General features: G+C 42.7%; 1 protein-coding gene across 5 annotated transcripts in view; it reads left to right on the forward strand.

Moving 5' to 3' along the window:
* The window catches only part of LOC121093449 (DAB2 interacting protein), a 210,557-nt gene that overhangs the window by 55,541 nt on the left and 139,086 nt on the right, over positions 1 to 15,930 (forward strand). For all 5 annotated transcript variants that reach the window (XM_040605743.1, XM_040605744.1, XM_040605745.1 and 2 more), the window contains exon 2: positions 10,500 to 10,603. In XM_040605743.1, the coding sequence (XP_040461677.1) occupies positions 10,500 to 10,603 (104 nt within the window). The remainder of the gene's footprint in view (positions 1 to 10,499; positions 10,604 to 15,930) is intronic.

A 15,930-nucleotide genomic window follows, 5' to 3' on the forward strand; every position in this document is an offset into this window, starting at 1 on the left:
CTATGTGCCTCTATATTTTTTAGTTCTCTCTGAAGTTGGAAGCAAAGAGGGCCAACGTGCTGCGATGCAATCTGTTCTTGTGAGGTTTGCAGCTCCCTTTTGCAATCCCAGGAGTTTTAATGAAATGGGAGGCCTGGCAGGACCTGTGTCAGCTGTACTGAAATCACAAAGAGAGGCTTAGCTGCACAAGGGACAGTCCATTCTCCAGCCGCTGTGCTGCTGGGACCCTGTGACGTTAGCCAAAGGCCACGTGAGACCATCTGGCAGGTGTCTGTGGTGCTCCACCACCACGTGCTGATGGCCGCCTTGTGCTGGGCCAGCAGTCCGCAGAAGCAGCTGGCCACTGACTGTGCCTCAGCCCACCGGGGCTCATGGCAGTCTCAAGTGGAAGAGGGTTATATGCTCCATGCTCTGTCTCGGCTGGTGTATATAGGTGGCATAGTTTACATCCATAGTGACAGAGGCTACAGAGAATATAGAAGTTTCTCTTCTCCTTGGATTGCCACTGTGAGTCGGCAGCCATGCTGATAAAGTGCCGCAACAAAGCAGCACGGGAACAGCATTGAATCTTTGCAGAAATGTTAAGCATGATGGATGAACCTAATTTAAATCTCCCCAGAGCTGACTTCTTGTTCTCCAGACTCCATGTTGCTTGTCTTTATCATCACATAGGAGGAAGCTGATGTTCCACTTCACTTTATCATCCTTGCCAGTTTAGTCAGGGTATTAGTAGTCTCCACGATCTAGTCCCCAACCAGTCTAGAATTTCAGCTTTTTCTGATGTATTTTTTAAGTCTGTGCTTGATTTCAATTTTACCCTGGAGAAAAAGCTCCTAATGATATGCCGTTAGCAAAAGATGAATTTGTTCTCTAGACATCATACCAAAGAAAGATAAGTATCATACATATTTTATTTCAGAGACTGATAAATAAAGAATAAAAATACCAAATATATAAATACATATCTAATTTAAAAATGCCAGGCAGTAAAATGGAGTTTGTAATAAAGGCTGCTCAATCAGCATAATTTGCTATTTATTTTTAGAAGGGGGGTGGAGGGGCAGTAATTTTCTGGATGCTTTATATTTTCTTGTCACCAGGTCTGGGGACCTGTGGCTATATCTTTCGTTTGTGGATTTGATCTGTTTCTTTGGTTTTGTAGTACAGGGAAGTTAGTGTATTTTCAGACTTTTCATGTTGAGAATTATTTAAGCTTTCTTTTCCCATTTGTGCTATTTTCTTCTCTCTTTTCCTTTTTGCCCTCCGAGAGGTTGGTTTTTTTTCTTGACAAATATGCCTCATCAGCTTCCTCAGGTAAAGAATACATTCTCCATCCGTTCCGCTGCAGGCAGAATTTGCCCGAGGTGTCTATGGCCAAGCTGTGGGACCGAAGGGTACGTGGCCAGGGTCAGCACCTGCGGTGGCAGAAGCAGTCAGCTGGCCGGCTGGGCAGGACTGGTCCTCTGCAGCGCTGAAAGGTGCGAAGGAACGTTCAGAAGACCAGGGGAAGGCCTCTTGACTCTCAGCGATACTGAACAGAAGTAAACCAGCAGATAAACCCCACCGGAGAGAAACCCCCGCCTGTGGCAGGAGCAGGTCTCTGGCAGGCAGCCCGGGCTGGGCTGGGCTGGGCTGGGCAGCGAGGGGCTGCAGCGCCCCCTAGTGCATCCCGCAGCCGCATCTCCGCGGCACAGAGCAGCGCTGCCCTTACCCCACGGCTGGGGGGGGAGTGGAAACACGGCTTGTTCCAGCTTTGAGGGTTGGAGGGCCTAACAGAGCTTTCCGGGAGGGAAGAAGCTGCAACACTGGACAGCCAAAGCCCACAGCAAGACGAGAGGAAATGGCAGCAAGTCCCTTTCCTGCTTGCATGCATCAAAAAGCGCCTCAGCATGCTGCTGGGGAAAGAATTCTCTTATTCATTAATATTAGAGAAACTATAGAAAAAGATACACCCCCAGTACACAGAAAAATAGCACAGCTTTTTTCAGTACTAGATGCAAGAGCCATTAATAGTACTTGCTCAGGAGCAGTATGAGGAATATTAAGTACTGCACAGTACAGGATATCTGGGAACCTGACACAGAGATGATATGAGATCCATTAAAGTGCATGGCATGCTGTGGCAAAGGTCAGTGTCACTTCAAATCATTATTTAACAAAGGAAAAGCTCTTCTTCCAGAATATCTTAGTCCCACTCTGAAAGAAGATGCTCATAATTTTTAGCTGATGGGAAAATGAGAGGTCTGATGTTTTCTGTGAGTTGAATTGTTTTCTGTTTTCGAGTCATTTCTAATAAGGCTCTTCAGTCCACACAACTGTCCTGGCCACCATTCTTGTAGCTGCTGAGGATTGTCTGGCTCTGAGTGGTGCTTCAGGTGCCTTTTTGTGCTTTCAGGCAGGACACACTTGTGTCAGAGGGAGCATTCCCCCTGGTAAAATGAATATAGTGTTTTTGTCATCTGTGAGAGAAACAAAGGTGATGGTAAGAAGCTGGATCTGTTTGGTGTAGTCACCGTGGATACCATTCGCAATAGGCATACAACCAGCCTCTTAATTGTTTAATTCTAATATTTTGTGCCAGAGTGTAGCACAAAAGGCAAGTAAGGATCCCAGTTTATTTTTTTGTTTTGTATGTAAATGATTACTTAAGTGAGATTTTTTTACAAGCTGTAGTTCTGTAAACAGTGTCCTTAGTTTCACATTTTCTCATGCTCTCACTACCTTTTCAGACCACTATTTTTGCTCATATCATTAGATGAGTGGGGGGTGATCACAGATTCTGCTGTAGAAGAGTTGTGGGTACAGCCAGTGAGATTGCTATGCTCTATGTAAGTATATTTAAGTTAGAGATTCTACGATGCAAAAAGAAATAATTTTATTCTAACCTAAAACGTAGCGGTGGTGCAAGGTTTCATTAGTCTTAGAGAATACCCGCTCTGAGTGTTCATTAGCTTTGCTTTTAGATGAGTCTGATTTTTCAGAGGGCAGCATTACCTGCCCTAAACTTTTGCTTCACGACCATTTTTATTTAAAAGTCAATTTTATTGCCTAATAAAGGTTTGACTTTTAATTAATTTTGTGTGGCATAATGGTTTTAATATTGCTGTAAGGGATCAACTGGAATTCACTGAGGGATCAGCAGGGCATTGGGTGATATGTTCCAATAAATAGTTCTCCAGGTAATTGAACAACAAAACTGGCCTTGCAGCTGTATTTCTTGTTCAGCTGACGAGAGCAGGAGGAGAGTGTTGGCAAGGGCATTCATAACCTGCCAGTGCTTCTTAACTGACCTTTGTCCACTGGAAATCAGACATTTTTGTGTCTCTGCTTCCCATTCGGAGTTATTCATGCCTCGTGAAGAGAAAAGTTGGCACAACTCAGTGTTTATTATTTTCCGTCATTGTTTATTCCCAGGGTAATATTCCACTTTTTAAGTGTGCCACTATTCTAACAGCAGTTTCTAAATACCCCTTTGGATTCAGATTAAAGATCCATCTTTCCTTCTGGACTCATGTGGCCACCTAAAGCTGTCTGAAATGTAGATTTTTCTGCAGCCTCTCTTGAGTATTGGGAATCACAGCGACACGACAAGTATCTACTCTCCAAGGACTGTTTTTAATTCATAAATGCTAGTTAGCCGTGTTAAATCACTTCTGTCACTATGTGTCTTCTTCTCTGCTCTGTTGGGTTTGTAGTAAGGAGTTATTAGATAATGCAGAAATTAGAGGAATAACACCTAAATTCATTAAGCAATAAAATTAATTCAGAGAGTGTAATTGTACGAGCCAGAGACCGGTAATTCCTGTTCCCTCTGGTTTCACAGAAACTCCACCCGGTAAGCTCTCTGGGGCACTCTGGCGCTGTCAAGTTCTGAAGCCAAGGGGCAGGACCGGGAGGAGCACACCTTCGCTGGCGGATCAGTGCCCAAGGTCGGCAGCCAGCCTGACCTCTCTGAGGGCTGCCGGCAGGATCTTTTCCACCAGCTTTTGGTTCTGATGAATTCTTGGGTTTCTGCATGACATCCAGATGATCTGGTGAAGTTTATTGTCCTCTAAAGTCTCCTTTCCTTAAAGCACGTCACTGCTGTACGGTGCAGGGACCTGACCTCCTGTCGCGTCTCCCCAGAGCTGCTGGCTTGTCCGGCATTCCAGTCATACTTCTCTTTCTTGCTGCCTCTGATGAAGTCATCATCTCTACTTCTCTTATTCCTGGCTTGTTCGGAGTGCCATGGCATGTGCGTTGCTGACAAGCACGGCTTCCTTTTGGTGAGTTGAGGGAGACCTTTTCTCATTGCTACCTTCTCTGACAGTCATTCAGATTTGTACCTCCCTTTCTTGTTTGGAGTTGGAACAGTTTCATATCAGAAAATCAACTTGCTGGGAAGTGCCTCCTTGTTAGTTCTTCCTTCCAGCTGGTTCTTGTTGCTTTTGTTCATACTGTCTCTTCCACTAGCTGATCCCTGGAATTGTGTGTGAGAGGAGAGCAGGAGAGGGGGAAGGCGTGAAGCGAGATGAACAAACAGAAGGAGTTAATGTATTTCGTTCCCACTAGTGAGAGCATAATCCTGATGTTCTCTTGGACTAGCTGTGATTCACAAGAGCAGGTAATTCAAATGTAAAAACATGTCACTTGCTAAGTGAAAAGTAAACAGTATTAATATTTGTTTGTGTGTTTGTCACACACGATGACCTACTCTGTAGCAGTGTCTGAGAAGTTGCAGCAAAGAAAGCAGTGTTGTTGAGTGGGTTAAACAAGAGCTCGGGTGCCAGGAGCTCCTCGCAGTCTGTTCTGCTGCTGATGTCCTGGAAGCCCTGGTGGGGTTTGCTACGCTGCTCTGTAGCTGTTCTGCAGCATGAAGAACAGGCATGGAAGAGTGTAGTAAGGATTTATTATTCTGTCAATTCAGGAGCCTTGAATTAGTTAAACAATTCAGATGTGTTTATTAGTGTACAGAAACAGTTTCAGAAATATTCATAAGCTCTAGGTCCTAAATTAATGTGCAATGTTTACAATGCTGTGTGTCCTGTTGGCAGTGAACTCAGCGGGATGCTTTCAACCCTGGCAGCTTAAAAAAACATCCTGGTGCAACACACAGCAAGCAGCATTTTGGACCCAGCTATGTGTCATAACCTGGGAGAGGTTTCAGGGGGTTGATAATTTCAAGATTTCTCTTTGAAGATCTTATCCTGTGCTGGGGAAAACCCAAAACATTACAACCTTCTGTAAATATTTGGAAAAGCAGGAAGCACTTTTGTTTGTTTCTTCTTGCTTCTGTGATTGTATAACATGGACGAGCCCCAGCACAGTGCCGGTCTGTGGCAGACACTGAACAGTGCTGTTTCAGGGGAGATTTAGTGCGTGTTCATGAAAAAAGGCTGGGAGGGCCCACAGGAGCACGGTTCTACAGCATGCAGGGGGAAAGGAAAAGAGCGAGAGTAGAAATGCCTGATTATCCTTTGGCAAACCTAGAAAACTACAGGAAAAATGCCGTAAATGAGGAGAAAACTAGATGAGGAGTTTCTGTCAGAATGGCCACAGTCCTCCTTAGAGTGATTTATAAACCTTTTCCAGTCCAATTTTGAGATTTTTTTTAGAGCTTCTAAAAGACCAGTAATGTAATTAGGTGGCCCTGCCTGATTCAACTGTCCAACAGTAATCAGACAACTTCTTATTGCTCATCTGTATATATCCCATCTTTATGTGGGTATTGCGTTGTGGGCTGGTGGAAATGGCAGAGAATCAGAAAGCCATCTCTTTCTGTGGGCACCTGTGCACCCTGGCATCTCTGCTACTGGGTAATGTGGCTTTCCTCACTACACCCAAGGAATCTGTTCTCAGATCCAGTATGCCTGCACTGTAATCCTCATTTAATAGACTGTTACTTAAGTGATTTTCAGGCTTCTGTGTCATAAAAGAAAGATTTGGAGGTTTTAAGTTCATAACAGGTTGAGGACTCTGGGAGAGCAAATAGCGTCCTGAGATGCTGTATGTCTAAGTCCTCATATCAAATCTGATGTGAGCAAATAAATGGACAAATGAAGGTATAATCCTGGAATTTCTATGAGCTGGGGTATAGTGTTAAGCTAACAGAGAAATTCACTGTCTAGTGAGGATGTTATCTGATAATACTAAGTGTTTCTGGAAATGTCATTCTGTGGTTAGCTGCCTGCAGTAATACTGTTCCTCATTCTGGAATCCTTTATCTTGGGATACAAACTGGATGGCAGACATTCATTAATGAAACTTTGCAGTGTTCCCATGGGATTTTCAAGTTTTTTATCAATTCTGAATCTGATGAAAAGCATTAAAACACCCAAGGGTCACACTGTGAGTCTTAACAGAGGTCAGCCTAGGACCGCGGACTCTTGAGAGCTGTAACAGAACTGCCATGGAGTCTGTCCAGCCAGAAATGGAGTGGAAAAGGCTGAATTCACATACTGAATCTGATCTCTTGTAGCTTGCTTGTCTTATGCACAAATGGCCAAATTTGTCAGAAATCACAGAAAATAGAGCTGGAAGGGATTTCAGGACATCATCTGGTAGCCATCTGCCCCAGGAGAGGGGAGAGAAGGAAGCTCGTCGTACCTGAACCTTGCCTGAACAGGGAGAGCTCTGCTGTAGAAAGGTTTAAGATGGGCTTGAATGTACATTTATCTCTTCAGATGATCAATTCTGATGTGTAACTGTTCGTGTCAAGAGAAGACTTTTTCCACTGGCTAACGTAAATATCTTCTGCTGTAAATTAAGACATTTTTTTTTCAGCCTCTAGTGGCTACAGAGAGTTTTTATTGCCTTCAGCAACCTTTGATATGGTGGCTGGCTGCTGTGGTGTTGCTGTGGGCTTGCTACAGCAGACATCGCTAATGCTGGTCTCGAGGCAGGGTAACCTGGGCTAAGAATTTTCCTCTGACCCTGAAGAAGCAAAAAGGGCAGGTCAAACCTTTATGTGTTCGTACTGTTCACTGTGTGAAACTGTTCTGCCGTACATTTCTGGTAGTTAGGAGTTACTAATTTACCTGTAAGCTATTTTCACTTTCCTTTAAAACAAACAGCTTCCCCCACACCCAACCCCCCTCCTAGTTATTTCTGGTTTCTTATAAAGACTTTTGTAATATGTCTCACCTGCAAAACCTCCCCTCTGCAGTGAAACCCACCATGCTTAAGTTCAAATGGAGATATGACTCCAAACGCTTTATGAACCATAAGCTTAAGAATAATAGGAGGCTTTAGGTCCTGCCCCATCTTGGTATTTTGGTCTGGGTCAAACTGGTGTGTTTGAGGCTGTGCTTTGGATATGTTTTAATAATGAAGTAAGAATTTAAGAGTGAAGTTTGTGACTTCAGTGCAACCAGTCCCAGATACTAGTCAGCCCCGGATCATAACACACTCTCCCTTTCTCTGGAGCGGTCTGACCCATGTGGTTGAAGGAGGAAGAAGATCAACAGATTACTGAAAGTGAGACAATTGTGCCCTTTGGTCTGACAGACCACTGTGGTGCAAATGAAAAGTGCAGTAATACCTCTATGGAACAGCAAGTACTGAAGGCAAGAGGTGCGTTGGGCTGGGGAGCACAGCTGTGTGCCTGTGCTGGGGGCCTCTGGGGAAAGTAATTTCTTGCAGCTGCCATTCACATAATCCCATAGTTCCTGATTTCCAGACATATATATGAGAAATGCTTTAAACAATGTTTATTTTTCTGGTCATTAAGAAAATGCAAAGCAGCTTCTTCAGCTGTCTTGTCATCTTGAACTCACTTTCAAAATGCTGTAATCAAGTAGTTTGTTTATGACAGTCCAAAAAAAAAAAAAAAAAAAAGGGCCACTGTTCAAAGGAATGGGGTGGGAGTCTTAGTGTGAAAGGAGTTAACACCAAAGGGCTTGATTGCCTCTTTGGGATTCAAAGTGCAGCATTCTGTGGAGAAAGTGCCCAAGACACTAGAAGGCTTGGCTGGAAGTTGTGAAAGCAATGGACTGGCTTATTTTGGCTGTCTGGCTTTCATACAGGTTACGTGCCCGCTGGTGAGGAATTATGAGCGGGATCTGCAAGGAAGATGTTGCTGAACAGGCACTTCACCCAGTCCATGGGTGGAATCTCACAACCTCTCCTTTTGGAGTAGTTTAAGAAACATCTCAGGAAACGTTGAGTGGAATTGCAGGTGTTAGTTGTTTCTTACAGATCCCGGGTGATGGCAGTCTTTGGCAAGGGGAGAACCTTGCTAAGGGGACAACCCTCCTTGCCAAGGCTTGATGGCAGCAAATGGCAGATTGCAGAGGCCGAGAATTGGCAAACAAGCCATGTCTAAGTTTCACTGGTTATGAAAACATCATTGTCTGAGGCATTCTGAAGTATAGGTTGTTCCATCTTTAGATTTATTTGCATACTAATTTGTTGAAGCCTCCCTCTAGCAGAGTCTACCATTGAATTTCCTTTTGTGGCAGGTATTCTTCTTCAGAATACCTCTCTTTCCCAACCAAGGATCCTAGCAATGATGTAACACTTGTTGGCATGCCTGTTGCCTATGGAATCATGTAGTAGGAGTTCCTCCAATGTCTGTTTCAGCTTCTGCTTCTTCATTTATCTTTATGCTCATAACTTTTGAAAGGAGAAAATTGTGTGAAAAATCTGCTTTTCAGTGTCGCTTTGAAGTTGTTGTTCATTTGCTTTTTCTTTGCTTGGATTCCATATTGTTTACTAAATAACTCAGTGTTACATATCCAAACGCTGTCTTTTAAAAGTTATAGGGTTTTCTGTAGATCAGAAGGGTTTGTTGATAAGGTCACATGGAGGACAGAAACTATTTGTGGAAAAGAAGCCTACAGAAAGGGAGAAATGCAGTAAACAATACTCCAACCCAATGGATGTTGATAAATAAAAAGGTAGAGAAGATTCCGGTGCGTGGGAGAATAAGTATGAGCTTCATTCATCTTCTCCAAACCTTGCACAGTTCTATGTTCAGGAGTCCATGATTTGATGGCAGCAGACAGTATTTTGATATGTATTAGTGTGTGGCAAAAAACCAAAACCAAACCAAAATAAAATGGCAAAAGCCTTTCCCTGGCTTGTACCTTACAAAGTTATTTATATACCACCTGATTTTTGTTTGATTTTTGTACCCATTTTTAGAATTTTTGAACAGTTTTGTGCTCATTTTGAATGTAAAGATCCTTCAGTCCTCAAAAATCTTCTGTCTGTGAATGAAAATTGTAGGTTTCCAGCGCTGGATGTGGTCAGTGCTCCTGCAGGGCAGGGACAAGCTGAAAAGAAGCACTGGGCTCAAAAGAATCCCGTGTGCTTAGTTTCAAAGGAACCGGTGTTTGAAAATGAAGCTGCATTACTCAGAGGTTTGCTCAGGCCTTTGTTTTGCATTCCTCATACTTTTTATGGGCTTAAACTCAGCTCATAAACATGCATCTGTATAAAGAGATCTATATACAGGTATTTTCTCAACTTGCAAAGCTACGCGCAGATCTCTGACCCATGTAGGTTCATACAGAAGGCTGTGCAGTCCCCCTCAGGCAGGCAGCCTCCTTGCCTCCTGCAGGGCCACACCACTGCTCCAGGAGGAGCATTCTTCAGCCCTCGGGTCATATGCCCACTCCTGAGAGCGGTGTAGTCCAGACACCTGATTTTTTTTTTCTTGAAGTTATCACCAAATGCCTACTTGATCATGACCACAAGCCCTGCCCAGTTTCCAGACTCCCTGATCAAAAGAATGGAGATGATGCAGCTCCGCCTTTTGGGTGATGGACATGCTTGGCTAGCATAGACTCTCAAATGGCTTGAGAAGGGAAGCTTCTTGCAAGGTCTGAGCGTCATTGAACGGCAGCTTGGAAATAGATCTATTTTTATGAGTTTCATGATGCTTTGAAAGAGGGTTTGTGAACACCACCTCATAATGCTGTTGCTGACTTTACCAAATATCTTTCTAAATCTTCTCGGTGTTAGGTGTATTTGTTAATTTAGCCTTTTCAGCTCCCTCCCTTCCTCACCAGCAGGGAAGGTGGTAAGTATTCCTATCCACATTTTAGACTGCAGCAAATGCAGCATTTAATAATTTTTTCCTAGTTTCAAAGCAAGTTGCTAGAGGAATTAGAGAGGTAACTTAAGCATCGAATGCCTGTAACCCTATTAGCAGTTTCCCTTAGGAGTATCAAGTACACAAGTGCACGCTTCTGCACTTTGCATATAATTCTCACTCAGCTCAATACATTTTCTGTTTACTTATCTGCAGACTGGAAATAACGATAATGCCAACCTGTCAGGCATTATCTGAAGCTTACAGTTGTATAAAAAATGCTAATTGTGAAAGTCTTGCTGATTGAACGTTGTTCTAGGTGGCTGTGGGAAATGCGAGCAGATACAGTGGGGTTGTTGTGTTGGCTCATTTGTAAGGGCATCTCAAAGGAAGAAGCCATATTTTGCATGGTCTGCTGATGTTCCTGGACTGTTCCTGTGCTTCTGTGTTTGTAACTGTCCTTTATTTTCTGTACCATCCACAGAGTCCCCCCCGGAGAGGTGTGGGCAGAGGCGCAGTATGCCCAGCGGGGTCACTGAGAAGAACCCCACCATGGAGCCTGCTGCCACAACGCCTTTCCGGGTCACGGTAAGTGTCTCACCCCATCTGAGTGATTGTTGTAGGGGGTTGCCAGATGGAAATAGAACTTTCTCATCCTGAGAGGAGAGGTGGCCTAGGTGAAACTAGTTGATTACTTATTTTTAAGTAGATGTAGTGTTGCTAGATACTGTTAGCAACAAACAATTCTAAAATATTTCTTGGTGAAGCAAGAAGAGTTGAGTATGAATCTGGAGTGGGTTTGCATAAGTTCTTTCACTTGGGAGACTTTCCTGGTGATGTTTCCTTTGTGAATCCTAGGGCAGCACAGTATATTCATAGATGTATTTACTAGTCTGCAATTGTACAGTACCTCCTCATCCTCCTACAGAAAGAAAACCTGTAGAAGAACCTGTCATTAACTAACAGGTAACCTGCCAAGCTGGTGATTCCCCAGAGCCTGGTATCCTCTCCCAGCAGGAGCCTAGAGCGAGCCACACACTGTTTTCTATTTCTTCGATCCTTTTGCTTTGAGACGCTCTGCTAGTATCACTATTCTGTTGTGATCACAGTACGTAAAGAATGGGAAGTCATTTGGGAGTGGAACAGAGCAGCACCACTAACATGAATAACAGTGATACCAAAACGAAACAGGACAAAGAGGGTCTTGCTGCATGCGGAAGGGCACCACTGTGTCCATTTTACAGAACGGAGCCAAAGACCCAAAGAAGTCAGAGCCAGTGGTTGACTGAGGGATCTGTCCATGCTGAGCCCTAGCTCTGTGATGCTGCAGATGATGGAGGAGCTGCCAACAGTTTCACTGCAGCATGAGGAAGCATAATGAGCCCAACCACAGGACTCCCCTCTCCCTACCCTCTCTGTACTCCTACAAGATCAGGTGTTTGGGCTGGCTCATAGCTTTAGAAGATAGTCCCTGCCATGCCTGGGAGGTCAGTTCTAGAGTGAGTTAAGTGTCTTGAGTTACAATGTGCACAGTGGTATTTATCACTGTCTTCCCACTGATACAAGTCACTTCTATAACATCCTGCAGATATTAGTTAGACTTCTACAGTGGGTCACAGTAGTTTCAATCAGGAGGACTGTTTTATCTAACAACAATATCAAATCCAAGTAATTATTTATTTTAGGAGTACACTCAGCTGACACATAGAAGCACAATGGTGGGATCAAAATAAATATTTTTTTGAAAGTGGGCAATAAACATGCAGCTGAGAGTAGCTGGTTGGTTGTTTTTTTTTTCCCTAATGTATCGTCGGCTTGGACATGTCTATGGTTAATGCAAGAGAGTCTTGGGAGGCTGGGACTTTGTAATCAGCTGAAGTTACCAAGATCTTTCAAGTGACATTTAAGGTAACCTCCAGTAATAGAGAGAAATCTAGTTAGAGATTTAAAAAAATAAGTACAAGCATGAAGTATACACAGCTGGAGGTATATATACCCAGTATGAGTGATAGCCAAGGCAATCAGAAGGTTGTATTTTCAAGATGATGTCTGCTATATGTGGATAATAGGTTTGCACACAGGTATCTCTCAGATATTCAGATTATTCAGAGAAGAAGCAAAAGGTCTTTGAGCTGCTTTGCTCAGTACAGGTTTTCTCGGCAGGCCACACCTACTTTACAGGCTCAGCGGCTTCATAACAAACCTAAGTAGGCAGAACCAGAATTTCAAAGGAAAGACAATGGTGCAATCTAAAAAACATCTGAGCACACCCAGTTCACCTGAGAACATTTGCCCTGACGAATGAGTCATTAATAGCAGTTTGTCCAAGTAGTTTAGTTCTATAAATTCTAAGTTTGTGAATGCATAACATTCTCTGTGGGGCTATATTCTGTAGCCATTATACACAAACACATGCTGAATATATGAGAGCATGTTTTTTGGTACCGTCTTGTTTGCTAGATGGGAAGAAGTGATGAAAAGAGTGAGTGGATGGCAGGAGATTAGTTCTGGTTTGAAGGAATGTGTACAGCATGTGGCAAATACTGAAGACAATGAAACAGAAAAACGGTGGAGTATGAGATGTCTTTAAGCATTTGCTGTGAGGGCATGTTTGGATTTCTTTTTCTGGAGATGATGAAAGTTACTCTCCTAAGAGCTCCATGTCAAAACAGAGGGATTATTGTCTTTTGGTCTGATTCTTCTTGTGGTGTCACCTTTTTGCTAAGCAAGGTGCATCTTGTTTCAATGCCAAGAGGGAAACTAATTTTTTTATTTAACTCCCTTGTTCCACAAGCCATATACCCTCTATCTGAATTGATTATCAGTTACAAATGCTTTAAAACTCTGAGCACGGCAGACAGAAACATAGTAAAGGTAACTGAATAGGCATGCTTTTTCTTTGTGCATTTCATTTATCAGAATCTATCGATCGATCTCAGTAAATGAGTATCTTTGAACTTTAATGTACTACTTGTTGATGAAAAAAGGCAAAGAATGATGGGAAAATCTGGATTCTTTGCAAGACAGAGGTTTTGGGAGTGTTTTTCTTAGTGCACTTGTAGTCAGTGAAAATAAAATGCTGTTTATTCCTTTTCCAGTGGCCTATCTCTTGCTTTGTGTTTTTAGAGAAGTTATTCCTGTCTTTAAGCAGGTTAGCTCTTGGTAGTGAAAAAGCCTACACATGATGTGGTTGCTTGCTTTGTTTGGGTCTGTTATTCGGTATGGATTAAATAAGGGTGGTCATCACATGGGTAATACACAGGATTTGTCTTCTCTGAGTTACAATCCACTATCATCTCACTTCTGTTCCTGCTCAGCCTGCCGAATGTTATTGCCATTAATATGAATGGCTTCATTACATACAGTTTCTATGGCTGCCCAGATTTCAGCAGATGTCTGACTTAAGAAATATATTCTCCCTCACCTTCCTTCATTAACCAGATGAACATTAGCAGTCAGTCCACTCCAGCCACTGGGAATAGTAATTAGTGCTTTAGTTTAGTGGTAATGGGATTATTACTTTTGAGCCTGCTGCTGTAGGTTTTGATGTTGTAAGCTTTTCATACTTTACAGCTGATTGTTCTTCCCTGACATCTCCATCCTTCTGCTGTTGAGTCTCCAAGGGACTAGTAAGCTCAGGAGCCATTGAATTCAGCTCTTTTGACAGTGTTGTGCTCCCAGTTTCTTTCTTTCATTTGAAAACCAAAGCAAACTAGGGTGGAAGTGCTCCTTTCCTATACAGAAATTTGCCAGGCAAGTTGCAGTTAATTGGGTATTATGTAGTAGCTTCAGAAAACAATATCTTATGCTAGTTTTTGAGTTATAAAATATAACCTTGGAAATCAGGTCTTAAGGTTTATACATCTTAATATGCGAACCGGCTGTTCTTACTCCTGCCACAAAAAGAAATTTTTAATAGAGCTTCTTAAACATGAAAAAAATCTTCCCTAGTCCTAGTTACCTCATGTTGTAAAATGATTATTTTCCATGTAAACTCAGTTAACTTCTGTGCTATCAGAGCTTCGTATGATCTGATGCTGTCTAATTAATTCAAGTCTCTAATCCAAGTGACTGCTCATCTGAGGTCCCTGATTCTGAACCTGCTCTAAGCACCAAGTTCAGTATTCAGTTTTTAGTCTGAGTCTGATTGGAAAACTAGGAATGTATTTCACATCACTAGCTGTAGTGCTTTCTGTGGACTAGAAGAAACCTTTCTGGCTGCTGCATTGGTGCCCAGAAACAGTAGGTTTGGTGCATGTTTTATACAAGATAATATAGCAGGTTTACAGCAGGAAAATTCTGCTCCTAATGAATTTATTATATCTGATAACAGTCATGGAAAAGATCGAATGTCCTCTCATACATGTTTGCAGGAGACATCTTTAGAGTTAAATGGCCTTGTTGGAAGGATTCCTATTTGTCAGGATTCTGCCCCTTGAATTAAGAGACCTAATTAACAAGTGCTTCAAGGAAAGTCAATATCTAAGGATGGAAAAAGACAGACAGAAGGCTTGACTTGGCATGAGACGTCAGTTAAAATGTTGCCTTCTTAGGCAGTGACCCAGTGCTGTCTCCACTGAGGATGGGGAATTGGCAGCAGCTGATAACGCTCCGGCTGTAGACATGAAGGTAACCAAGGGCAAATGCTGGACTCTCCTCCGTGCTCAAGGGGAGATGAGTAAAAGCCTTGCTGTTGATTGACATTTACCTTTTAGGAGAATACAGAGAAGCATTTAGCCTCTCTGCATTGAACCCGAATAGCTGAAGGTGTGAGATGGGTTAACCTTGAAATTTGTCCTGTATTTTATCAAACACAGGGACCAGAAGATGAGAAGCGCTGCTGGGCACTAGAGAAATCCTCTTGCAATGGCCACCTTGCAGGTGTGGTGAGCAGGGGTGGGGTGGCTGGGGGTGCTGTGCGATGCCTTCTCTCCCAGCCCATTAGAGTACTGCCATCTATCGACTGCTTTTATTAGAGCCCGGTCGATTGATTTCTCTCTGCAAATCTCCCAGGCCAAGCAGAAGTCCAAATTGCCAAGGAACTTGTGCAAAGGAGTTGGACTAAGTGATTGGATCAAGAAAGCAGAATGATTTCTTGCTGTTAGTCTACCTCTCTGACGGTGCAAGGAGCTTCCTTCCAAACAGAGTGAATTAATGAGACATGTGTAGTCCGAATATTTCTAAATGGTTTGAAAATGTCTCTCTGCCTTCCTTACTGAGTTGTGTCTGAGGAAGCATCTGTATGCTCTCTTATCCTCAAATGCTAGATACAGTTTAGTATTTTCTTCTCCAGACCATTGATCCTCAATTCTAGTAGCAATCATTTGCTTTCTAGGATCTCAGAAAATGCTTCTGTGCTGCTTCTAGTTGAAGCCATATTGGCCACAAAAAAACCCCAACAAACCAAAACACATTGCAGATATAAGTTACGTGATCCAGCTGTCCATCTGTGGAGTTGTGTAAATTGTATTGGAAGAGAAACAATTCTCGGAGAAGCTTCTAAGGTGAAATCCAGTGGTATAAACACACTCCTCACCAGCTCCTTGTCAGTCATGAAGATGAGTATCATCTCATTTTCTCATGTTCCTTTATAGTCTGCTTGTTGTCTATTGTTTTGTATTCGCGTGTGATGTCTGGGAGGAGGAGCTGTCCTTTGTGGTTCGTTTGTCATTGCTTTGCCTTTCAGGCCCTTTAATAATGAAGCATTTATAGTCACAAAGAAATATAAAATCTTTTTAGGTTTTAGTTGTTCTTCTGCTTGTAATGTTAACTTGTTTTCTAGCAGTTTTTCTGCCTGTTTGTGTTGGACCCAGCTGAATTTACAGTGATACCTTATAAGCTACTCTTATGGCATTCCTCCATCTATCCTATTTTTAATCCATGATAAATGAAGTATTAAAAACAAATGGCATATC

Source organism: Falco naumanni, chromosome 9 (assembly GCF_017639655.2).
Source record: "Falco naumanni isolate bFalNau1 chromosome 9, bFalNau1.pat, whole genome shotgun sequence".
In the NCBI taxonomy this organism is placed as follows: domain Eukaryota; kingdom Metazoa; phylum Chordata; class Aves; order Falconiformes; family Falconidae; genus Falco; species Falco naumanni.